Source organism: Hemiscyllium ocellatum, chromosome 24 (genome assembly GCF_020745735.1).
Source record: "Hemiscyllium ocellatum isolate sHemOce1 chromosome 24, sHemOce1.pat.X.cur, whole genome shotgun sequence".
NCBI lineage: Eukaryota > Metazoa > Chordata > Chondrichthyes > Orectolobiformes > Hemiscylliidae > Hemiscyllium > Hemiscyllium ocellatum.
In genome coordinates this window covers 45595843-45622843 of record NC_083424.1, presented here as the reverse complement: position 1 = coordinate 45622843, position 27001 = coordinate 45595843, and the positions used below count along the sequence as shown (strand labels likewise).

Below are 27001 nucleotides of genomic sequence, written 5' to 3'. Positions count from 1 at the left end.
TGTAGAGTCAGTGTGGATAGAACTGAGAAATTCTAAGGATAAAAAGACCTTCTTGGGAGTTATCTACAGGCCTCCAAACAGGTCTGGATGTCGGATGTAAGTTGAATCAGGAGCTGAAATTGGCCTGTGGTAAAGATGTTACTACAGTTGTTATGGGGGATTTCAACATGCAGGTAGACTGGGAGAAACAGGACGGTATTGGACCTCAAGAAAGAGACTTTGTGGAGTGCCTCCGAGATGGATTCTTAGAGCAGCTGGTGCTGGAGCCTACCAGGGAGAAGGCAATTCTGGATCTGGTATTGTGTAACGAACCAGAATTGGTCAGGGACCTCGAAGTGAAGGAGCCATTGGGAAGTAGTGACCATAATACAATAAGCTTCAATCTGCAATTTGACAAGAAGAGGGTACAATCAGAAGTGACAATATTTCTGTTGAATAAAGGGAGCTATGGAGCTATGAGGGAGGAGCTGGCCAAAGTTCAATGGTGCAATACCTTAGCAGGGATGATAGTGGAGGAACAATGGCAGATATTTCTGTGTATAATGCAGAAGATGCAGGATCAGTTCATTCCAAAAAGGAAGGAAGATCCTAGGAGGAGGCATGGGTGGCCGTGGCTGACAAGGGAAGTTAAGAAACATATAAAGTTAAAAGAGAAAAGGTATAACATAGGAAACGGAGGACTGGGAAGCTTTTAAAGAGCAACAGAGGATTACTAAGAAGGAAACACACAGAGAAAAAATGAGGTACGAAGATAAACTGGCCAAAAATATAAAGGAGGATAATAAAAGTTTTTTTAGGTATGTGAAAGGCAAAAAAATGGTTAAGACTAAAATTGGGCCCTTGAAGACAGAAACAGGGGAATATATTACAGGGAACAAAGAAATGGCAGAAGAATTGACTTGGTACTTCCGATCTGTGTTCACTGGGGAAGACACAAGCAATCTCCCTGAGGTAACAGTGGCTGAAGGACCTGAACTGAAGGGAATTTATATTTGCCAGGAATTGGTGTTGGAGAGACTGTTAGGTCTGAAGGTTGATAAGTCCCCGGGGCCCGATGGTCTACATCCCAGGGTACTGGAGGAGGTGGCTCAAGAAATTGTGGATGTGTTGGTGATTATTTTCCAGAGTTCGATAGATTCGGGATCAGTTCTTGCTGATTGGAGCGTGGCTAATGTTGTACCACTTTTTAAGAAAGGTAGGAGAGAGAAAGCAGGAAATTATTGACCAGTTAGTCTGACCTCAGTGGTGGGAAAGATGCTGGAGTCTATTATAAATGATGAAATTACGACACATCTGGATAGTAGTAACAGGATAGGTCAGAGTCAGCATGGATTTATGAAGGGGAAATCATGCTTGACTAATCTTCTGGAAAATTTTTGAGGATGTAACTCTGAAGATGGATGGGGGAGAAGTAGTGTCCTTGGACTTTCAGAAAGCTTTTGATAAAGTCCCACATAGGAGGTTAGTGAGCAAAATTAGGGTGCATGGTATTGGGGCAAAGTACTAACTTGGATTGAAAGTTGGTTGGCTGACAGGAAACAAAGAGTAGTGATAAATAGCTCCATTTCGGAATGGCAGGCAGTGACCAGTGGGGTACTGCAGGGATCAGTACTGGGACCGCAGCTTTTAACATATATATTAATGATATAGAAGATGGTATTAGTAATAACATTAGCAAGTTTGCTGATGATACTAAGCTGTGTGGCAGGGTGAAATGTGAGGGGGATGTTAGGAGATTACAGGGTGACCTGACTGGTTAGGTGAGTGGTCAGATGCACGGCAGATGCAGTTTAATGTAGATAAATGTATGGTTATCCACTTTGGTGGCAAGAACAGGAAGGCAGATTACTACCTAAATACTACTATCTGTTAGGGGTAATCAAAGGGCCACAATAAACCTTTCAAACTCAGCCTAGTCGGAGCCTGGCCGCCTACCCCACTCTCTGGAAACAAACACAACAATGCAGTTACTTTGTAAAATTAACCATTATTATGGCACCATGAAGCAGCAGTGTTAACCACTGGGCCACTGTGGCACACAACGGCTGGTCCAGTTGAGTTACAAGTTAATGGAAACTCCCGGGATGTTGATATTGGAAGTATTCAGCAACAGTAATGCCACTGAATATCAAGGGCGATTGGTTAGATTCAGTCTAAGAGTAATAGACACATACAGCAAGGAAACACACCCTTCGGTCCAACTCATCTTGCTGATCAAATATCCCAAATGAATCTCGTCAAATTTGCCAGCATTCGGCCCATATCCCTCTAAACCCTTCCTATTCATTTACCTGTCCAGATGTCTTTCAAATGTTGTAATTGTACCAGCCTCCACCACTTCATCTGGCAGCTCATTCCATTCACCCACCACCCTCTGCGTGAAAATGTTGCCTCTTAAGTCACTTGTAAATCTGTCCCCTCTTGCCCTAAGCCTATGTCCTCTAGTTCTGGACTCCCCCACCCCAGGGAAAATACCTTATTTATTTACCCTATCTATGTCCCTCATGATTTTATAAACCTCTATACGGACATCCCTCAGCCTTCGATGCTCCAGGGAAAATAGCCCTGCCTATTTAGCTTCTCCCTGTAGCTTGTTGGAGATAGTTATTGCCTGGCACTTGTCAGGTTTGTATGTCATTTGCATTATGACCCCAGCTGTTGGCAATATTGGATACATCAAATCCCAGAGTGAAGCCTGGTTGTTAGACCATAAGTCTTTACTTTGGCAGTTTGATGTTCAGTCAGCGAGCAGACTCACAGAATGATGCAATGTACTTTTAACAAAATAATGTACATTTATTCCACAAAGGAAAGGGGAAACTAAACAATTCTGAAAAATTTAGCATAAACCACAAATAGAAAAATAATAACCATTTTTCCCATCATTTTCTTCTACACCCACGCAATGTTGCAGGTTTGACTTTAGCAACAAAATTAAAGTTTATTAACAAAACGAATGAAAGTAAAATAGAATAAACCAAACCATCTACTTATAATACCAAGTTAAAGTTTAATCATATTGATTCCTCAAACTCCGTAATAAACTGAAAAGGAACAAAACAGTTTTTATAGTAATACCCAAAACATACACGTACAATACTCACGGCAGAGTCACTATATTGAATACTTCAATGAATTTGAGTTACCTGGGTTTTCAACTCTTATATGGAATGGCAGACAGTGTCTTTCTGGAACTATTACACACTGAGCTTCAAGGTACTCAGCTTTATGTGACCTCTTCAAGGTTTTATCCCAACATTTCTGGTCTGGGACTAACAATAATTCTTCACTCTGAAGTAACTTAGTTCACTATAAATCTATCCCCTCTCAGGAATGCTGATCTACACACCAAGCCAATTCCAAGGAATTGCTCAAATCTCAGAGTACAACAGTAACCAAAAAGTCTCAGTCTCTCTAAACTGTGGATGTTTCTCCTAAGCCAAAGAAAAGTTCCAAAGGTTTCTAAAAGCATCTTGAGGACCCATCATTTTCCTTGTTGGATCACAAGACAATCTCAGAGAGACAAAAATCCATTAGTGCTGTACAAAAATCCGTTAGTGCTGGACAAAAATCCATTCACTTTGAAACTAGGCCTCAAAAGTTGTTTAAAAGTTGCTTAAAAATTCATTTGCAAAAATACTTACAAGGTAATTGTTATTTTCAGATGCACAGGAAAACCTACAAATTACTAACATTAAAAAACAAGACACCCAAACTTGTACATTTATATAGTTAGATATAGCCCACAGTTCACATCAGAAGCTTGATTTACATGTTCGTGGAATTAATATGATTAAACTTTGACTGTGTGTTTAAAACCTTCAACTTGGTATTATAAATAGATAGTTTGGTTTATTCTATTTTACTTTATTTCGTTAATAAACTTTGGTTTTATTGCTAAAGTCAAACCTGCAGCATTGCGTGATACTTCACTGAGTTTGAGTGTGAAGGAAAATGATGGGAAAAGCTTGGGGCTTTTTCTAGCTCTCCCCACTTAGACTGCTAAAACAGCTTAAAACATAGAACAGACTCATAGAATCTTACTGCACAGAAGGACGCCATTTGGCCTCTCATGTCTATATTGGCTCCTGAAAGAACGAACCAGTTAGTCCCATTCTCCAGCCCTATCTCCATACCCTTTCAATTCATCACTTTTAAATATATATCTAACTCTCTTTTGAAAACTCCTATAGAATCAGCCTCCACTACTCTCCTAACCAGAGCATTCGAAGTCCTAACAACTTCACTCCAGCTCTGATGGCCTGGAGACCACCAAAACTCAACTGTTCTTCTTTCCTTCTGAACTGAACCTACTGCTGGCCTTTGTCATTTCTTTATGCCGAGGGTAAATGGTCAACTTTGAAAATATTTTCAGCAATTATCTCAACAGGTAGTTTCTCTAGTTGTTTTGCTTCTGTCAAGCAAAAAGTCATATTCACAGAAACCCGTTAACCTCTAGATTATAACCCAAGAATATATTATAAACTCTCATCATACTGGTCAGCCCAACCTACACAAACAAAAGCAAAAATTGCTGAGAAAACTCAGCAGGTTTGGCAGTGTCTGTGGAAAGAAAGCAGAGTTAATGTTTTGGGTTCACTGACCCTTCTTCAGAGCTGAAAAGCCCAAACTACATTTTGTCCAGGTCTTGTCACACGTAGTCATGGACTGCTTCAGTGTCTGAGGAGTCACGTATGGTGCTAAACAGTGTGCAATTATTGGGGAACCTTCCCACTTCTGACCTTATGATAGAGGGAAGGTCATTGATGAAGCAGCTGAAGATGGTTGAGTCTAGGACACGACCCTGAGGAACTCCTGTAGAGATGTTCTGATACTGATTTTTATTTCTTTATTTTTTATTTTGTTGACCCATCATTCCACTGCTGGTTCTAATGAGCTACTAGTCTTTTCTACTAATGTTCTCATTCTAATGCATGTCAGATCTTAAGATTGCAATATTGACATTTTTTTAGTTCAAAAATATACTTCATCCATAAAAGAGTCTTTGCATGCATATATAGTCACTAGAGCAATTTAATTCTGTACACACTCTGTACGTGTGCAGAACAAATAAACCCAAGGCATTTCCTACTTGTGTAAGACAATATATTTGAAATACCAGGAGGGTTCGATAGCTGAGAAGACCTTCATGATACGTTTGCAGAAAGACCTTCGACTGGGGTCTTTCCCCACTGCGCATTGGTAGCATCTGCCCCAAGCTTTAGTCTATCCCTGGACCCTGGAATGTGCCAGTGTGTAACACTCAACAGTGATCAGCTCTTTACATTGGAAGACCAACAAGTTTCGGGCAGACCAAAGACAGTCTTTCACCAAGTTGGTCCTCCAGGAGTTGATGATGTTTGTCTCAGTGTGTATCCCAGGGAACAGCCCTTAGAGCACAATATCCACAAATGTTTGGATCACTACCAGAGCCAGTTCAGTCAGGAGTCCAAGTCGCCATGGCTGCAGCAGTGTCAGGAACTCTAATGCTGGACACAAGATGCCTCTAAGTCTGGGGACAAAGGCCTGTTCTTTATCTTGTAGCCTCTCCTGGGCGTTTTCACACTGGGCTTGGTTCCTCCGACTCAACCTCAGATCTGGAAGGTGTAGATACCATGTAGCATCATGTAATATCTACCACATAGATATCATATAGGATCTACCATGTAGATAACATGTAGATACCATTTGATATCATGTAGTACCTACCATGTGGATGCCATATAGATATCATGTAGCATCTATCATGTAGATACCATGTAGATATCATATAGCATTTACCATGTAGACACCATGTAGTACCATATAGTATGTACCATGTAGATACCATGTAGGTACCATGTATTATCATGTAGATACCAGGTGGATACCATGTTACTGATGTAGATACCATGTGGTATCGTGTAGATACTATGTAGATACCAGTGTAGATACCATCTAGATACCATGTAGATACCGGTGTATATACCATGTAGATACCATAATATCTACCACGTAAATACCATGTCCATACCATGTAATATCATGTCGTATCTACCACATAAATACCATGTAGATATCATGTAGATACGATGTAGTATCTACCACATAGAAACCATGTTGTACCATGTAGTATCTACTATGTAGAGACCATGTAGATACTGGTGTAGTGTCTGGACTGTAGCCCACCTCTTGTGCCCGAAGCATGTCAGAAGAAATTCATCCTCCTATTCATGTGGTAAAGACTGCAAGGCTGTGGCATCCACCATGTCCATCTCAACTCCATAGTTTCTTTGAAACTAGATGGAGGGGCAGAACTCACGGATCCCAGCTTTCCGGCTATCTTGAGGGGCCCAAATATGTTTTTCTCCTGACCCGTTTGCGAGTCTGTGGCTCTCATATGGTCCACGTACCTGTCCAGGACTTTGTACATCATGGGACCTGATCTCACACCAACCATGCTTCCTTGGGCAGCACGGTGGCACAGTGGTTAGCACTGCTGCCTCACAGCGCCAGAGACCCGGGTTCAATTCCCACCTCAAGCGACTGACTGTGTGGAGTTTGAACACTCTCCCCGTGTTTGCGTGGGTTTCCTCCGGGTGCTCTGGTTTCCTCCCACAGTCCAAAGATGTGCAGGTTAAGTGAATTGGCCATGCTAAATTGCCCGTAGTGTTAGGTGAAGGGGTATGGGTGGGTTGCACTTCGGCAGGTCGGTGTGGACTAGTTGGACCGAAGTTTCCACACTGTAGGTAATCTAATCTACTCATGCAGGACCATTCCTGTGGTTTCTGCACCATACTATGTCCCCTGAAGTAAACTATCTCTCTCGCTTAGAGGTGGCATGTGGCCAGCATTAGTGTTCCTGATGATGTTTCCCTTTCCCCCCCAGTTCTGGGAAGATCAGATTTAACCTAGTGCAGAGTCTCCTCCTCAACAGTGACTGCTGGAGCTATCCCTGTAGTGAGGGATAATGAGGGATGATCCTACAGTCAAACAGGAGCTGGGACAGTTTAGTAACAACTGAAGCTGTAGGCTGTTTCTTTAAGCCTGCCTTCAACATTTGGACCGCTCGTTCCACCAGACCACTGAATATAGATGGTATAGAGGTGTCCTTATGTATTGAATTTCATTTGAGGAAATACTCAAATTCCCTGCTGGTAAATGATGGCCTGTTGCCTGTGACCAACACTTCTGGGAGCCTGTGTCTTGTAAAAGATACTCACAGCTTTTCTTTCATCTTCCCCATGTTTGACGAGTGAACTCTATGAATGTCCAGTCACTTTGAGTGGGTATCCACAATGACTAAGAACACAGCCCATAAAAGGACCTGCATAGTTGGCGTGTAACTGAGTCTAGGGTTGTCTTGATCACTCTCACGAATGTGAGGGAGCCGCTGATTCCTTGTTGGCACTCTGGGCACTGCCCCACTAAACTGGCCATGCCTGCAGTCATTAGACATAACTTCTCACTAACATCTCCATTTTGAAGTACCCCTAGATGACCCTGATGGAGTTCAGTCAGTATCTGGTGATGGCCTTTACTCAGGACGATCAATCTTGCTCCCTGTAATAAAATGTCATCCTCGACTGTGACCTGGTCTCTCGGGGTTCAGAAAGGTTAGTCCTGGTTGTGACGGATCTTTTGTTGCCCCCATCACCACCAGTTGCTTTAGTTTTGCCAGGACCAGATCTTTCTGCGCGCACACTCTGATATTGTCAGTGGTGACTGGAAGGGTATCCAGAAAGTTTAAAACCAGGCCAGAATCTTACATTGGCGGCACCACCGGTGCTCTATCGGCCAGGGAGAGGAGGCTAAAGGCATCTCCATTAGCCACTTGGCCTCCCACTTAGACTTGTAACTGTATGCACTTAGACTGAGAGCCCAGGCCCAGTGGGACTCTTTTCCTCTCTTGAGTCTGAATACTGGCAACAACTACAACAGCTTGCTAGCCCAGACCCTGAAGGAAATGTTAACCGTTCAGCCAAGCCTTGGCTTTGTTTTGGGGTTTTTCTGCAGGCTGACCTAGAGTTCCTCTGCTCAGTGAGGCAATGCAATTGCCTTTACTCTAGTGGTGTTCCCCAAGCTCATTCAGGCCTTGTGAGGGTGTCCACTTCCATCAGAAATACCTGGTAACTCGTATGCTCCACTTGACACACTTTCTAATGACAAAGCCAGTGGTAGTGCCTGTTGACACCTAGACGGGTTTTTGCGTGGTTAAATCATTAATCCCATTTTCATCACCACTAAACTAACACAGAAGCCGGAACCCCACCACCAAGGTACCCTTTCTTTACACATAGGGGTCTTGTCACTGCCCCAGCTCCCTCAGAACCAGCTCTCAGAGTGAACACAACCTCTGATACTCCAAATTAACAGCCCCAAACAGGGAAATCATATTCTATGAAGTCTACTTGGCTGACCACGTTACAGTCACTACAGCAGCGTCATGTACTTATACATATGTATGATAGCCATGGATGTGATAGAAAAGCTTCCTTCTTAGTAATCCACCGCCCACCAGAAACCTCTCCTGCTATTACAGCTTGATTCACAGTTTCCTTTAGAGAAATTCCTAACTAATGAAATTAAACCTCAGTTACAGAACAAATAGGATTAGCATTAGTCCTAGCATTTCTGTCAATAGTTCACCATTTTTTAGTTTAAATAGTGACTTCAATGTCACCAAGGGACTGACGAGCATAAGTGAGTTCCTGAACTTAAGGATTCACTGGAGCATTAGTGGTGCTGATTAATTCACATCATTCAGACCTCAATCCTGATGAAACTAGAATAAAGCTGGTAACTCTTGTACTTAAGAATCTGTACCCAGGTACCTCTGTATCCAAGGTGGCACCATAAGTGGTGACTTGTAAACTTTTCCCTTTACCCCTGCAAGTACATCTGACAATAAAGCTAATTCTCATCCTAATTGTAATTCTAAGTCTTCAAGTCTTCTCCTTTAAACATAGTCCTACGTGGGTGAAGAGACAAGGCATGTGTCCAGGGAATATAGGCTGCTCAGTCAGTTGCCTTTTCATTGGCTGCTTGAGGGGAACACCCTGTGAATGATACAGTCCACAAACACAATGTAAAATAAGACCTTTATCTTGACTCTGTTGAATTGAAATCTGGAATAGACTTTTCCTGTATTATTAAACAAGGGATATTGAGGGATGTGGGCCTCAGGCAGGTATATGTTGTTAGGCCAGAGATCTTATTGAAAGGCAAAGTGGGCTGAAGCTGAAAATGTGTTGCTGGAAAAGCGCAGCAGGTCAGGCAGCATCCAAGGAGCAGGAGAATCGACGTTTTGGGCATGAGTCCTTCTTCAGGAATGGGGGGAGGAAGAGACCTTCTTCAAGGAAGGCATCCTTGCAAGAGGATTTGCAGTAGGTTAAAATCTTCGAGGAGAAAGATTCCTGAAGAAGGGCTCATGCCCGAAACGTCAATTCTCCTGCTCCTTGGATGCTGCCTGACCTGCTGTGCTTTTCCAGCAACACATTTTCAGCTCTGATCTCCAGCATCTGCGGTCCTCACTTTCTCCGCGATGGACTGAAGGCCTACTACTGTACCTATGTAAATATTGAAGTAGTTGTCTTCAAGGATAAAAGAGTTGAATTAACCCTCACCTGGCAAGAACAATGTGGGCAAAGGAGTAAGCAGTGTCTCATGCCTTTTACACCACATGAGTTCAGCAATAGGGTTTAGTGTTTCTCCAGAGCAATAGTTAACTGAATGACATTGCAATTGCCGTTGATTGGAGCATGTAACTGCATGGAGTTCTAGGACATTGGAGTAGGAGTAGGCTATTGGGCCTCTCAAACCTGTTCCGCCCAACTTTAGCGCCCCTGTAAACTCATTACTGTGATAAATCCAAATGTGGGAAATGATTTGGGGTAAAACCTGATTGCAGAAGAACAAAAACACCGAGTGGGTTAGCAGACAGGGCCTGCTCAATAAGAAAATAAGGTATTCTACCCCTGAAGAATTTCTGTGATTTCAGCTCAAAGTTGGCATGACTCAGCAGCCCAGTTCAATGGGAACGGTGCCAAATCAAGACTGCTTCCAAGAAGCCTAATTTAACCTGATCACATCTGCTCTTAAAAATGTTAATATTTAATGACACATAACAATTTAAACAAAAATCCAGGCGTAGGTTTCAGTTCAGTAAGTACAACGAGAGCAGGGACTGGCAGTTTTGAATTGCCAGCTGTTCCTTTCTGGGAACCCATCGAACGATGTATCCTGACATGTCACAAGACCTGACCAAGGCGTTCTGACAATGAGCACGCCCACATTCCAGCCAATCACAGCAGGCTTTGTGAGCAGATGACTCGCCTTTTGAACATCACGCAACATGTTTCATCTTCTTGCCTAAATGTGAAACTGGGCAAAAGGCACATTTGCTTCACGCCGGTACCCATGTTAAACACTCAGTAACCAGCCTCTAGTAAATGTGTCTCAGCCCAATCTGCACATGTATTCAGATTGAGTTTAAGGCCATCTTGTCAAGGATGGCATCCACCAAGAAAATGGACGATCTACTCCTTAGAATCTCTGTGATTTCAGCTCAAAGTTAACTTCTTGGTTCTCGGTGGTTCTTTGGTCCAATTCTACTCTCCCTCCTATCGGAAGGATGTTATGAAACTTGAAAGGGGTCCGAAAAGATTTACAAAGATGTTGCCAAGGGTGGAGGGTTTGAGCTGCAGGGACAGGCTGACCAGGCTGGGGCTATTTTCCCTGGAGTGTTGGAGGCTGAGGGGTGACCTTATAGAAGTTTATAAAATCATGAGGGGCATGGATAGGGTGAACAGCCAAGATCTCTTCCCCAAAGTAAGGGAATCCAAAACTAGAGGGCAGAAGTTTAAGGTGAGAAGGGAATTAATAAAAGGGAACTTAGGGGCAATTTTTTCACACTGAGGGTGATGCCTATATAGAAGAAGTTGTCTGAGGAAATGATGGAGGCTAGTAAAATTGCAACATATAAAAGACATCGGGATGGATACATGAATGAGGAATATGGGCCAAATACTGGTAAATGGGATTAGATTAAATGAGGATATCTGGTTATCATGAACGGGTTAGACTGAAGGCTCTGTTTCCATTGTGTACAGCTCTATGACTCTACGTTAGACAGCCATGCAGACAACAATGTTATGACAAATATATGCTCCCATTCCTGTTTGACTCAAACCTCCAGACAATACCAAACCCTTCGGGCACTCATCATCCACTCCAGTTTATTACAGTGACTTCCCAGTGAACACGAAGCCTGCATCTTTCCTAGATGCCTATTTCCTTCCAGCGGCTCACTCCTGTTTTTCCTCCATATTCCACCTGGGTTCCAGGTTTGATACCTCCTGCACTCCAAAAGGCTCATAGAACTGAGGCGACCCCTCTCTCTTACAACAAGCAGTCATCGCTAACTGCAGCTTGTGACCAGGCATTGAGACCCATGGCCTAGAAGCTTGGACACCGTGTGCGAGGAGGCTGGTGTCCTGAGGTGAGAGGTTCTCCTGAGGGCTGGCAGGTCGATACCAGTTACCCATTGTCCCGCTGTGCCCAGGATCTGTGATACTCCCTTATCAGTGAGATGGTTCCTCCAATAGTAACTATCGGACGCCGAATGTCCCAGAAGGAACTGGAAGCCATGATGCAGATGGTGGTCCATTCTCAGTTAGGTTGAAATTGCAGGCGCATGACAGATTTGATGGACCTTGATGTGAAAGCAGCCATCTTTTATCTCCACCCATTGACTGATTGGTCTGATAAAGCAGGAGGTCTTTATAAAGTGCCACAATCCTTATAAAGAGGTGGACGCCCACACTGAGTAACCATATTGAGGTAACCTCCTTGAAATTTGTCTGGCTCAATAAGGCAAGAAATCTCCCAACTCTACCTGACCTGTGACTCCAGATCCAGAGTAACGTGGCTGACTTTTAAGTGCCCTTTGAAATCTAGGAAATGGTTTTATAAGGTATACGGAGATATGTAGAAACTGCTGATCTTGTCAGTGATACTTTCCACCTGATGAAACCGTCACTTTAATGCTGGATGTTCTGGGGCAGAGGAAGGAAAGCTGCTGTTAAGCCCAAGGTTTGTTCTCTGGGAATGATGCATGCAAACAGAGACATTGAATACCACCAACAACACAGTAGGAGATTCCCACATTGCAGGCTGGCCAGGAAGGCAGGAAATGTGACAGCTGTCTGGATGGTAATGCTCAGTCTTCACCTCCACTGACAGTAATGGAGCTTTCTTTACAGGGAACCTACCCACAACATGCAGAACTGCTCAGGTGTGAGGTGTGTGGTGATGGAGAGTGTGGGTGTATGCCTTTGTATGAGTGTGTGTGTGCGTGCGTGTGTGTGTGTCTGTGTGTCTGTGTGTGAGCGTGTGTGTGTGTGCATGTGTATATGAGTATCTGTGTGTGGGTATGCATGTCTATGCATATGTGTGTGTGTTTGTCGGCGGTGTGTGTGTGTATATGTGTGTCTATACATGTGTATGCGTGTGTGTGTATGCATGACTATGCGTGTGTGTGTGTGAGCGCGTGTGTGTGTGTGCATGTGTATATGAGTATCTGTGTGTGTGTATGCATGCCTATGCATATGTGTGTGTGTTCGTGTCTGTGTATTTGTGTGTGTGTGCATGTCTATGCATATGTGTGTGTGTTTGTCGGCGGTGTGTGTGTGTATATGTGTGTCTATACATGTGTATGCGTGTGTGTGTATGCATGACTATGCGCGTGTGTGTGTGTGTGTGTGTGTGTGTGTGTATGTGTGTATGTGTGTGTGTGTGTGTGTCTGTGTGTGTGGAGAATAGGCTCAATTCAGTCCATTAGTTTTTCTCACTCCTGTAGGGACATGTTCTTATTATCTGTTGCTATTAAAAATACTCCTTCTGACAACCGTCCTTGTTCTTTGTATGTCATCTCCAACCCCCTAACCACTCATAATTCAAATCATTTCCCCCATTTTACTCCAAACTCCTGATGAAAATCCCTTTGAAATTGTGACGTGGGGATATGTAACTCTCCTTGATGAATTTCACCAGCTATAGATCAAAGGCAGATAAATAGATTTTGGGAACAGATCAGCCTTATCATTCTATTCTGATTAAATGGTAGCACAGGCTTGAGGTACTGAAAGGCCTATCCCATTCCTATGTCTCCCTCACTAACCTTACTTTTGCAGTACCCTTATGTCATGAAATTAAAGCTAAGTTTCTGACTGTTCTGGGACAGAATGAACTTAAGCTCCAAAATTATTAAATTGAGGGGCTTTTCTCTGAAGGAAGGGAAAACGAATTGCTTGAATATAAATGCTCTTTATGTTGTCAGAACATGCCAAAGCACCCTAAACTCAAAGGCAGGACTTATATATGACACTGGGTTGTGTTGTCAAACAGAAGGACCTAAGGGTTCAGGTACTTAGATCATCGACAGTTGCATCAGCAGGTAGACAGGGTGCTTAAGAAGGTGTTTAACACGCTTGTCTTCATTGCTCAGACCATTGAGTATAGGAATTTGGGCATCATGTTGAGTTTGGACAGGATGTTGGTGGGGCCTCTTCTGGAGTACTGTGTCAAGTCCTGGTCAGCTTGCTGTGGGAAGGATATTATCAAATTGGAGAGAGTACAGAAAAGGTTTCCCAGGATATTGCCAGGAATGGAGAGTTTGACTGGGACTTCCTTCAGTGGAGCGTTGGAGGTTGAGGGGTGACCTTATCAAGGTCCATAAAATCATGAGGGGCATAGATAAGGTGGGGGAATTCAAAACCCAGGGGGGGGAATTTTTAAGGCAAGGTGAGAAAGATTTAAAAGACAGGTAACTTTTTCACAGAGAGGCATGTGTGGCATGAACTGCCAGAAGAAGTGATGGGTGCAAGTACAATCAGAACGTTTAAAAGGCATTTGAATAAATATGTGAACAGGAAAGATTTAGAGGGATATGGGCCAAACACAGGTAGTGGGACTAGTTTAGTTTGGAAACTTGCTAGGCACGGACAGGTTGGACTGAAGGCTCTGTTTCCGTGCTGTGTGATTCTATAAGTACCTTTCTTGAAGTTTTCTGAGGGCTAGTGTTTTAAACTTGAAAAAAGGGCAATTATGTGGGCTTGAAATCTGAGCAATTGAAGTGATCTGGCGTATTAAGCTCGGGATAGATCAGTAGAGAAGCAGTGGCATTCAAAGTGATATTTGAAGATCCTCAGAATAAATATATTCCTAACATAAAGGGAGGTTTGAAGGTGAGGACCCACTGTCTGTGATTAACTAAAGAAGTTAATGAGAGCAGCAATCTTAAGGAAAAATCACATAAATGTGCAAAGGTGAATGGCAGATCAGATGACTGTTAGAATATAAAGATTGGCAGAGATTTTCTGAAAGATTAACCAGTACAAATAAGGAGAACATGAAACCAAGCTAGCCAGAGATGTAAAATCAGTGCAAATCATTTTACAGGTATCTGGAAAGGAGAGAGCAAGTAAAGTGATCATTGGTCCTGCAAAGGGTGAGAATGGGATTTAATATTTATAAATATTAATATTTAATATTTGTAAATCAGAAGGTCGAAGGAAGAGATAACTTGAAGAAATTATAGTCACTGAGGTAGTGGTTACTGAACAAGCACAGAGCTGTCGGTGGGTAGTCTCAGATTCTGATTGTTTTCATCCCAGAGGACTTAAAAGAGGGGGCTAATTAGATGTTAATTTTCCAAAATTCATTAGTTCTAGAAAGGTTCCATTAGACTGGAAAATAGTAAATATATCCCTCTAATCAAGAAGGGAGAGAGGCAAAAAACAGGAAACGATAGGCTAGTTAACTCGACATCTGTCATGGGGAAGGTGGTAGAATTAATCATTAATGGAGTTATAATGGGGCACCTGAAAAAGCTCAAGATCATCAGGAAATGTGAGTGTGGTTTTGTGAAAAGGAAATCATATTTAACCAATTTATTGGAATTCTTTGCAGGGGTGAAATGCTGGGGATAAAGGGTTGCCTGGAGGTAAACTTTACCTGGATTTTAAGGGGGCATTTGACAAAGCTGTATATATAAGGTGGGAGCTCATGATATAGGAAGTAATGAACAAGTAGGGCCAGAAGACTGGCCAGCTCTCAGAAAACAGAGAGTACATAAATGTGTCTCTTTCAGATTGGCAAGATGCGGGAGAAGGAGCCCTGCAGGTATCAGTGCTGGACCTTCAACTTGTTGCAATTTATATCAATTTCTATGATAAAAAAATCAAAGGCACAGTGGTTAAATTTGCAGAAAGGCCAGTGGTTTGTGATATTGAGATAACAAGGTGACAGTAACAAAGCATTTCTGAGATGGGGAACAATGGCAGAATTCTAAGGTTCAGAGGAGTCGCCATTTTCTCAGGCGTGTGACACAAAAAGGTTGATATACAAGTACAGAAATAGTCAAAAAGCTAATGGGATGTATGGAAGGAGGTGAAAGAGTTTGTACAGGATGTTGGTGAGGCCTCTTCTGAAGTACTGTGTCCAGTTCTGGTCACTGTGTTATAATCAACTAAGAGAAAGTGAGGACTGAAGATGCTAGAGATCAAAGTCGAGAAGTGTGGTGCTGGAAAAGCACAACCACTCAGGCAGTATCTGAGGTGCAGTAGAGTCAACGTTTCAGGCATAAGCCCTTCATCAGGAACTCTGATGAAGGACTTATGCTGGAAATGTCAATTCTCCTACACCTGCTGACAGCTGCCTGACTTGCTGTGCTTTTCCAGCACCACACTCTTCACCCTGTTATAGGAAGGATATTATCAAGCAGGAGAGGATTCAGAAGATATTTACCAGGGTTTTGCCAGGAAAGGAGGGTTTGAGTTATAAGGAGAGGCTTCATAAGCTGGGACTTTTTTTCACTGGAGTAAAGGAGGTTGAGGGGTGACCTTATAAGATCATAAGGTATAGATAAGGTGAATGGCAGGTGTCCTTCCCTCGGCTGAGGGATTTCAAGACTGGCGGACATATTTTTATGATGAGAGGAGAAAGGTTTTAAAAAGACGTGAGGAGCATTTTTTTTAACAAGGAGAGTGGTCCCTGTGCGGAATGAACTTGCAGAGCAAGTGGTGGATGTGGGCATAGTTACAATGTTTAAAAGATATTTGGAGAAATACATGATTAGGAAATCGGAGTCGAAGAGTGTGGTGCTGGAAAAGCGCAGCTGGCCAGGCAGCATCTGAGAAGCAGGAGAATCGATGTTTCAAGCATAAGCTCTTCATCATGAATTCCTAATGAAGGGCTTATGCCCGAAATGTCGACTCTCCTGCTTCTCAGATGCAGCTAAGTTCTCTCCCTACACTCTCCCTCTTTTTAGTATTTTCTGGAAGGACCATCACGGTGCATATGTAGCATTAATTTATGAAGCCAGAGTATTGGCACAATGCCAGCACCAGTTGGAGAGTGTGCAATCTCAAAGTAGTCACAAGGCCACCAGAGGGAACGCTGGGCAGAGAGCTCCCCATCTGGTGATACCTCACTCAAGGTGGGGCATTGCTTCTTTTTTACTTACTTGAGGGATGTGGGCATTGCCCAGAGATGGGCAATAAGTTCTGGCCTGACCAGCTGTGCTTTTCCAGCACCACACTCTTTAACTCTGATCTCCACCATCTGCAGTCCTCACTTTCTCCTACATGATTAGGAAGGGTTTGGAGGGATATGGGCCGGGTGCTGGCAAGTGGGACCAGTTTGGGTTAGGATACCTGGTCGGCATGGACTGGTTGGACCAAAGGGTGCTGTTTCTGTGCTGTTTGACTCTATAACTTTAAAAGCTTGGATGGTGGTTCAGAGGAGACTTGCTAGGTTGACATCTGGGACATCAGATGAGGAGCGATTGAAGAGATTGTGTGTCTTTCCACCAAATTGGGAGGGGAGCAGGACGCAGGAATGTGATTGAAATTTTTAATATCCTAAATAGTCTTTACAATATGAAAATGATGCTTCCTCTTGTGGGTGAGTCCAGAAGTGTTTTAAAATGAAGGATCATCTTTATCAAACAGAGAGGAAGGGAACTTTATTTTCTTTCAGAGTGTTGAACAACTTTGCAACTCTGCCTCTCAAGGCACTCAATGTGGGGTCAATGTATATCTTTATGCTGGAAATAGAGAGATTCGTGTTTAGCATGGGAATCAAATATTATCAAGGAATGGACAGGAATATAGAATTCAAAGCGCAAATAGAGTTTACAGAATGGTGGCTTCCTCCTGCTCCGAATTCACATGTTCACAAACTGCAATGGGGCAGACAAACTGAGATTAACCAACCAAGATAAAGCAGCCCACTCGATTGGCACCACATTCACAGACATCCAGACCCTCCACCACCAATACTCAGCAGCAGCACAGGGCACTATTTGGGCAGCACGGTGGCCCAGTGGTTAGCACTGCTGCCTCACAGTACTAGGGAACCAGCTTCAATTCCAGCCTTGGGTGACTGTCTGTGTGGAGTTTGCATGTTCTCTCTGTGTCTGCTTGGGTTTCTGCCCACAGTCCAAGATGTGCAGGTTAGGTGGATTGGCCATGGTAAACTGCCCATAGAGTGCAGGCTAGGTGGGTTAACTACAGGGTAAATATGGAGATAGGATAGAATATGCTGCTGAAAATTGGTGCAGGCTGGATAGACTGAATGGTTTCTATCTGTGCTGTAGAGAGTCTATGATTCACTTGGAAAAGAAATTGCAAAAATTCACCAAAACTCCTTAGGATCCTCCAAACCCACAACCATTTACATCAAGAAGGACCAGGGGCAGTAGATACATGGAAACACTGTCACCTGCAAATTCCGCTCTGAATCACTCACTGTCCTAACTTGCAAATATATCGCTGTTCCTTCACTGTGATCAGGTCAAAATTCTGGAATTCCCTCACTAAGGGCATTTGAGTCGACTGCAGTGGTTCAAGAAGGCAGCTTACCCCCACCTTCTCAAGGGGAAACCAGAGATGGGCAATACATTCGGGCCCAGCCAGCAATGCCCACATCCCTCAAGTGAGTAAAAAAGAAGCAATGCCCCACATTGAGTGAGGTATCACTAGATGGGGAGCTCTCTGCCCAACGTTCCCTCTGGTGGCCTTGTGACTACTTTGAGATTGCACACTCTCCAACCGGAGCTGGCATTGTGCCAACACTCTGGCTTCGGAAATCAGTGCTACATATGCACCGTGTTGGTCCTTCCAGAAAATACTAAAAAGAGGGAGAGTGTAGGGAGAGAACATAGCTACAATCGATGTCCTTCAATAACAAGGTGCCATTTATTAGCAAAACATCCTTTTCATAACTTTCACAAAACACACTGAGTTAACACGGCTTGTCCTCAAACGGACTTGAGTGTTCCCATAGCAACCCGACAGCAGCTGAGGTTGGACGTATTTTCTTTTCTACTTTTGAAATAAATGTGTGGTGTACATTATCCTTATTTTTGCATTCTGCAATTCTACCATTGCATTCTAAGCCACTTGAAGTATATAAGTGGAGCCCACTCATATAATTCTGCATAATTGAATCTATAGTCAGAGCATGTCATTATCTCCTTCAGGTCAAGTTTACAGTTTCTATTCCCAATGTCCTCTTCACACATTATACTGTACTGACAGACACAGACACACAGACACACACACACACACACACACGCACATATACACGTACACACAAACACACACACACTCACACACAAACATACACACACATGTATACGCACACACACACGCACACACATACACATGCGCACACAAACACACACACACTCACAAACACATGCATACACACACACACACACAAACACACATGTATGCACACACATACACACATGTATGCGCACACACGCACATTGAAAAAAATCACGCTTTTGTGCAAAAGCCTAACATCCAACCCTTATACCTGGCAGGTATCTGCATATAACCCCTACATTATGGAAAGCGGCCATTCAATCCATCAAGTCTGCACAAATTTTCCGACGAGCTTCTCACCCAGACCCAACCCCCTACCCCATTCCCATAACCCCACATTTACCATGACCAATCCACCTAGCTTACACATCCCTAGACATTATACACAATTTCGCAAGACTAATCCGCCTGACCCGCACATCTTTTAACTGTGAGAGGAAACTGGAGCACCTGGGGGAAACCCACGCAGACACAGGAAGAATGTGCAAACTCCACAAAGAGAGTCACCTGATTTGGACCAGGGTCGCTGGTGCTGTGAGGCAGCACTGTTAGCTACTGAGTCACCAGTCACCAACTCATATGCTCAGGCTCTGACGAATTTTTCCATGACAGTTTCTGTTGTGTTCACTCTTAACTTCCTTAAATTCTCATCCTTTCTCTCCTGAGGGTGCTGATTGGTATTTGAAACTGGTGACACTAGCCCCTGTGAGCTAAAACGATGAGAGCCTACTGCTTGCCAATGAGTGACACCATAGCTACGACCCTGATCAGGTTGGGGATTGACATTGGGTCTTTTTCCAACTAGATCCCTGAAAAACGATCAAAAGAAATGTTGCAGCGTGTTGCCTCGAGTCAGACAACAGCACTGCTCTAACAGAAAAGAACTTATAACTAGAGAATCCAATAGTCATTTTGTCACAAATAGAATAGAAACGATAGCGGATGATTTCGTTGCCTGTGTTCTGTTTTTAGAAGTTTGGCAGGGGGCTTTAAACTGAATATGCACTAAGCGTATGAGATTGGAGAAACTGCAGCACCACTCATTCCCTGTTTGTTGTTGCTCCTGACTGTCCAGTACCCTTCATTCACTTTTACCAGTTTGCTCGCTGCATGGTTTTAAGTCAGGCTGCTCATCTGGTTATTTTGAAACAGCAAACATTTGCCACAATGACATTAAGCATGTTACCCGTCTGGTCACTCCCACTGGGCAGAGTAGAAAATTTCAATGCCGCATGCAATAAGTAAGTGCTCATCTTCATAAACGTTCACCTTATAATCACAGCAAATTAGTAAAGAAACCAAATTTCTTCAAGGAATCAAGTTCAGCTGCCCCCTTGAAGATACCAAACCTTGCTGGAGCAGATCCCCAGGAAGCTGGCCTTCCGGTCCTCAGTAGTAATGAGGCGAGCTCTGCTTTTCCTTCTCACGTTTGGAAGAGTCAAGATCGTCCAATCGCTGCCAGCCGCAAAAAAAGATAGCTGCGATTCTCCCTAGCTACACCCCCATCCCAGCCACATTGTAATGAGATCATACCAGCTGCTTCAGCATGCTGTGTTCACTTTCCAAGCTGCAGTCGCCTGGCACCGTGCGATAGCAAGTCCTCGGGTAGGTTGGCCTTTAATATTTAAACTGCTTTGAAAGTACCGAGTGCCCCGGTGCAGTGTGGCTTGAGGCTAATATGTTACCAATATAAAGGCCAGATACGTAATACATTATCTCCATGCTCAGCCATCCTTCAATAAGACCAAAAGGCTGCTGCTTTTGAAGTATGAACTCAGGAATCTGACAGGGGACCAGAGTTTAGATGGACGGTAAGTGCAGTTGGCCATCCAAGTTGTAATGCACTGACTGATCAGAGTGGGACAGGTTGGCTGAGGGAGGTGGATGGTAAACTAGGCCCCATGAGTCTCCTGCCAGGACACAGGTGGGGTTTAGCAGCGGATTAGCGAGCAGATTGCCAGGTAGCAGCAAGCCACGAAGGCATGATCCACCCAGGTCCCTGAAAGAGTGCGGGGAAACCTGGGGCAGGGGCCAGAGTGTTTAGCCACACCGTTTGCTGCCACCATCCCCTTTTGCCTATCCTTCCCTGATAAATAAATAATACGACTCAGACGTCTCCTACTGGGTCACCGTAACAAAAAGGATCAAAACATTAACAGACACATAATAAAGGACATGTATCAAACTTAAGTTAAACGCCATTTTCCAATGTGAAGATGTACCTTTTTCTTTGTCTATATTGTGTTTAGGGGCTGTCTAATGGTCCGTGGGAGAAGTAAGATCTGAAAATTAGTCTAAACAGAAAAAGTGAACAAGATAGTTTATTGCACATTAGTAACAAATCCAATTCACAATTCTAGTCAGGCTTGGGAGGTGCACAGAATATGTCTCCCCTCTTCAAATACTTTGGCAAAACTCAACCCCACCCCCCCCTCCCCCCCCCCCCCCCCCACTCAAAGACTTGTTTGACATCATCAGCTTGGGTGCAACCAATATCACCTCAACATTAATTACTTCAGAACCACAACAGATCTGAAACTTTCCGAGTAAGGCCTGGAGATTTCTGCTCCTCCTCACCCTTAAATAAAAAGAGAAGCTTTTTTTACGGGAGTGGGATTTCTGTTGGCTTCAGTTCCTCTGGTATCTGCCATCTCTCAGCCCCATTCTCAACCAACAACTTACAGCCTTACTCTGCCAAGCACTAGTTTTCCCAGCTGACTATCCCACCCAGTACTCTTCCTTGTGGGTTCATAGAAACTGACCTCACTCTTTAAAGAGGGATCCCATTGGTTTTGCCTGCAGCATCCCTGTAATTACATTCTACTGTAATATTGGTGTGTAATGTTCTGATTAGTGCGTCACTGAATATGTATACAGTTAAAATACATCTTCGCCACACACAGAGTTCTGGTGGTGTTAATCTCCTGTTAACAAGTACACGTAGGGTTCACCTGCAACCCTGCATATAGCCTCGTAGTCTTCAATAAAAGAAAGCCAATGGTCTGTTCCCCTCCATCGAGATGGGATTGACCCATTTGTGTTAGAGGGTGGCAGCCCTGTTTGTGCCTGAAAACCACATTGGACATTTGATGGTAGCAATACAAACTGAAGGACAGGTGGCAGGTATTGGAGATTCATATCAGAGGCAGCGGTCAGAAAGTGGACCATCCAAGCAACAGGGACAACCCAGAACAGCCGAGATGACACTAGCATCTGGTTTTGGTCATTGCAAAGCAAGGGTACTGGATGGGATAGTCAGCTGGGAAAACTAGTACTTGGCAGAGACAGGCTGTAAGTTGTTGGTTGTGAATGGGGCTGAGAGATGGCAGATACCCTGGCAGTTTCCCACTCGGTGTGCTTCCTGGGTGGAACCAATAAAACAAGCTGCTCGAGGCTCAAGCTACAGACACAGTACTCTGCAATAACAGACACAGGGAATGCCAGAGAAACTCAGCAGGTCTGGCAGCATCTGCGGAGAGAGGAACACAGAGTTAATGTTTTGAATCTGGTGTGGCTCTCCTTCAGAATCTAGGGGTAATACTTTGACCAAAGAAATCAGAAGACTGCTTGAGAGGCAAGGAACAGCAACACAAGTAAAAGCTGCAAAGTATTCTCCAACGTGCTCCAAATTTTGGATTCAAATGTGGATTCACATCAAATCCAAATGGCTTTGAACTTTTTCAACAAAGAATTGAGTTGCTCTTTTTGTTGCAGTCGAGTATTGAACTTGACAAAAGTAAGTGATCAAAACCAATATAATGGAGCTATCTGCATTACTGAAGTATCACATTAATACAGCAGAGCTATCTGATGGACCCTTTAAAACTCAGAGATGGCATTGGAAGCTCATCTTCAGGTTATAGCAAACTTTAGGATTCACCAACTAGACTTAATGGCATGTGAGCAACGTCAGTAAAACCGATTGACTGATTTGTGACTCAGTTGGACCAGAGACTGTGGTTTCTCAGAGGCAAAGTCATTGGGAAGAATGGTTGACCTTGTTACTGCACCGACTGCAATTGAAGAGTTCCAGAAGGACTTGTTGATAAAGGACACACTGTCGATAAAACACGATTGTTCTGTTCTCGTGTGATCTCACATTATAAGAGAATCGCGCAGAAGCCAGACCATTTAAGCTCATGGGGCCAGAATTGCTTTATAGCCAATACAGGTAAGGAAAGTTCACGTTCTACACATAATGATCTAAATTCTTCAATAGTGTTAAAGCCAATTTGCATTGAAAAAAACACATGTTACAGCAGAACCGACCATAATATCAGCAGCTTCCTCCAGGATAGGAGGGAAGATGAAGACTACATTGCAGATAGGCCACACCTACACAGTTTTGATGCCAAGCATCCACTGGCAAAGTAGGTGGTAACATTGACAGGAAACAAAATATTGAATGAATCTCAGGGATGAGAAAACTCTGCCAATTGGCAGATTTCCAAGATTGGGTTTTGGAAAACCACCATTGGCACTTTCCATTCTGACCTTCAGAACAGCTTATAAAACAAATAGGAATCGCCAACAGGAACTGCTACTTCCGCATGTCAGGCAGCTTGTGGTTTTCAGGCAGAGACACTGGGATTCCCGCTCTCGGAAACCACCCTTCTGTTTGCAAAAGCAGACATTAATCATTAGCTTGACTGCCAGTTGTGGAACTGAATGCTCAGCAGTGATTGCAGGAGCAGTGAGAGCAAGAGAAACAGATGTTCTCCTCCAACACAGCCTCGGTCTGAACAGGTCTGGGGGCTATGGTGGTCTGGGGTGGGGTGATGACTGAGCTGGAATAGGTTTCAGGCTGCACATGGGGGGGAAGCACGGGTCTGTTAGGTGTCTAGGATGGTGGGGTGAGTGATTGTGGGACTATGGAGTTAAGATTGGTTATGGGCATTATAGAGGGAGGGTGGTTATGGATCTATGGAGGAGAAGAGGTTATGGAGGTATGAGGGAGGGTGGTTATGGTCACTATAGGGGGAGGGTGGCTATGGGTCTAATGGGGGAGGGGTGGTTATGGGGCCTCATGGGAGTGCTGGTTATGGGGCTAAGGGGGGAGGGGTGGTTATGGGGCTATAGGGGTGTGGGGTGGTTATGAAGTCAATAGGGTAATGAAATAGTTTTGGGGCTATGGGGGGTTGGGTGGTTATGGGGCTATAGAGGGGTGGGTTGGTCATGGGTCTATTGCGGTTGGAGTGCTATGAGGCTATAGGGCAGGGTGGTGATGGGGCTAAGTGGATGGGGTGTTTATTGTATTATAGGGTGGTGGGGTGCTTATGGGGCTATGGGGGGTGGGGTGGTTATGGGGTTAAAGTGGGGTGGGGTGGTTATGGGACTCTAGGGCATGGGATGGTTATGGGGCTGTGGGGGGGGGGGGTGGAGTGGTTACGGGGCTAGAGGCGGGTGGGGAGATTATGGGGCTATGGAGGATGATCTGGTTATAGGGTGGTGGGGTGGTTATGAGGCTATAGGGGTCGCGTGGTTATGGGGCTATGGGGGATGGGGTGGTTACGGGGCTAGAGGCGGGTGGGGAGATTTTGGGGCTATGGACGATGATCTGGTTATAGGGTGGTGGGGTGGTTATGGGGCTATAGGGGTGGTGTGGTTATGGGGCTACGAGCGATGGGGTGGTTATGGGGCTATAGGTGGGTGGGGTGGTTATGGGGCTATAGATCATGGTGTGGTTATGGGGCTATAGGGGTGGGGTGGTTATGGAGCTATAGTGGTGGGGTGGTTATGGGGCTATGGGAGATGGGGTGATTATGAAGCTATGGGGGATGGGGTGGTTATGGGGCTCTGGGGGTGGGGTGATTATGGGGCTATAGGTGGATGGGGTGGTTATGGGGCTATAGATCATGGTGTGGTTATGGGGCTATAGGGGTGGGGTGGTTATGGAGCTATAGTGGTGGGGTGGTTATGGGGCTATAGGTGCGTGGGGTGGTTATGGGGCTCTGGGGTGGGGTGATTATGCAGCTATAGGTGGGTGGGGTGGTTTTGGGGCTATAGGTGGTGGTGTGGTTATGGGGCTATGGGGTGGGATGGTTATGAAGCTATAGGAGTGGGGTGGTTATGGGGCTATAGGGGATGGGTGGTTATAAAGCTATGGGGGAATGAGGTGGTTATGGGGCTATAGACAGTGGTGTGGTTATGGGGCTATGGAGGATGGGGTGGTTATGGGGCTATAGGCGGTGGTGTGGTTATGGGGCTATGGGGGATTGGGTGGTTTTGAGGCTATAGGCAGTCGGGTGGTTATGGGGCTATAGGGTGGTTGGGTTGGTTATGGAACTATAGGGGGTGGAATGGGTATGGGGCTATAGAGGATGGGGGTTATAGCGTTATAGGGGGTGGGTTGTTTATAGGATTATAGAGTGTGGGGTGGTTATTAGGCTATAGCGGGAGGGTGGTTATGGGGCTATGGGAGGTGGGGTGGTTAGGGGGCTATAGGGAAGTGGGCTGGTTATAGTGTTATAGGGTGGTGGGGTGTTTATGGTGTTATGGGAGTTGGGGTGGTTATGGGGGTGTGGTGGTTATAGGGGGTTGGGGTGGTTATGGGGGTGTGGTGGTTATGGGGCTATAGGTGTTATGCGAGTACAGGGGGTGTGGTGATTATTGGGTTATGGGGGTTGGGGTAGTTATGATTAGATTAGATTTGCTACAGTGTGGAAGCAGGCCCTTCGGCCCAACAAGTCCACACCAACCCTCCGAAGAGTAACCCACCCAGACTAATGCACCTAACACTACGGGCAATTTAGCATGGACAATTCACCTAACTGTGGAAACCGGAGCACCCGGAGGAAACCCACGCAGCCAGGGGGAAAATGTGCAAACTCCACACAGACAGTCCCCTGAAGCTGGAATCGAACCTGGGACCCTAGTCCAGTGAGGCAGCAGTGCTAACCACTGAGCCACCGTGCTGCCCTATGGCATTATGGGGGTTGGGGTGGTTATGGGGTTATAGGGAATTGGGAGGTTATGGGGCTACAGGGTATGGGGTGGCTCTAGGGTACTGGGGGGTTGGGATGGTTATGGGGCTATGGGGCGTGGGGTAGTTATAGGGCTATTGGGTGGTGGGATGCTAATGGGGTTATGGGGGTGCAGGTAGTTATTGGGTTATGGGGGAGGGGTGGTTATGGGGCAGTGGGGTCTTTATGAGGCTATAGTGGGTGGGGTAGTTATTGGGTTATAGATGGGTGGGGTGGTTATGGGGCTATCGGGGATGGAGTTGTTATGGGGTTATGGGGAGTGGGGTCTTTATGGGGATATAGGTGGGTGGGGTGGTTATTGGGTTATAGGGGGTGGGGTGGTTATGGGGTTATGGAAGTGGGGTCTTTATAGGGATATAGGTGGGTGGGTGGGGTGGTTATGGCGCTGTGGTGGGTGGGTGGTTATGAATAAATAGGGGTTGGGGTGGTTATGGGGCTAATGGGTGGTAGGGTGGTTATTAGGCTCTCGGGGAGTGGGGTGGTTATGGGGTATGGGGGTGTGTGATGGTTATGGGGCTATGGGGGGTGTGGTGGTTATGGGGCTATGGGGTGGTGGTGGTTATGGGGCTATGGGGGGGTGGTGTTTATGGGGCTATGGGGTGGTGGTGGTTATGGGGCTATGGGGGTGTGGTGGTTATGGGGTATAGGGGGTGTGGTGGTTATGGGGCTATGGGGGGTGTGGTGGTTATGGGGCTATGGGGGGTGTGGTGGTTATGGGGCTATGGGGGTGTGGTGGTTATGGGGCTATGGGGTGGTGGTGGTTATGGGGCTATGGGGGGGTGGTGTTTATGGGGCTATGGGGGGGTGGTGGTTATGGGGTATAGGGGGTTGTGGTGGTTATGGGGCTATGGGGGGTGTGGTGGTTATGGGGCTATGGGGGGTGTGGTGGTTATGGGGCTATGGGGGTTGTGGTGGTTATGGGGCTATGGGGGGGTGGTGGTTATGGGGTATAGGGGGTTGTGGTGGTTATGGGGCTATGGGGGGGTGGTGGTTATGGGGCTATGGGGGGGTGGTGGTTATGGGGCTATGGGGGTGTGGTGGTTATGGGGCTATGGGGTGGTGGTGGTTATGGGGCTATGGGGGTTGTGGTGGTTATGGGGCTATGGGGGGGTGGTGGTTATGGGGCTATGGGGGGGTGGTGGTTATGGGGTTTAGGGGGTTGTGGTGGTTATGGGGCTATGGGGGTGTGGTGGTTATGGGGCTATGGGGTGGTGGTGGTTATGGGGCTATGGGGGGGTGGTGTTTATGGGGCTATGGGGGTGTGGTGGTTATGGGGTATAGGGGGTTGTGGTGGTTATGGGGCTATGGGGGGTGTGGTGGTTATGGGGCTATGGGGGGTGTGGTGGTTATGGGGCTATGGGGTTG

General features: G+C 45.2%; 1 protein-coding gene across 1 annotated transcript in view; it reads right to left on the bottom strand.

Annotated features, from left to right (window-relative positions):
- Positions 1 to 20201, bottom strand: part of LOC132827475 (solute carrier family 2, facilitated glucose transporter member 11-like) — a 73740-nt gene extending 53539 nt beyond the window's left edge. The window contains exon 1 of the mRNA XM_060844163.1: positions 20187 to 20201. Coding sequence (XP_060700146.1) covers positions 20187 to 20201 — 15 coding nt within the window. The remainder of the gene's footprint in view (positions 1 to 20186) is intronic.
- Between the last annotated feature and the right edge of the window lie 6800 nt (positions 20202 to 27001).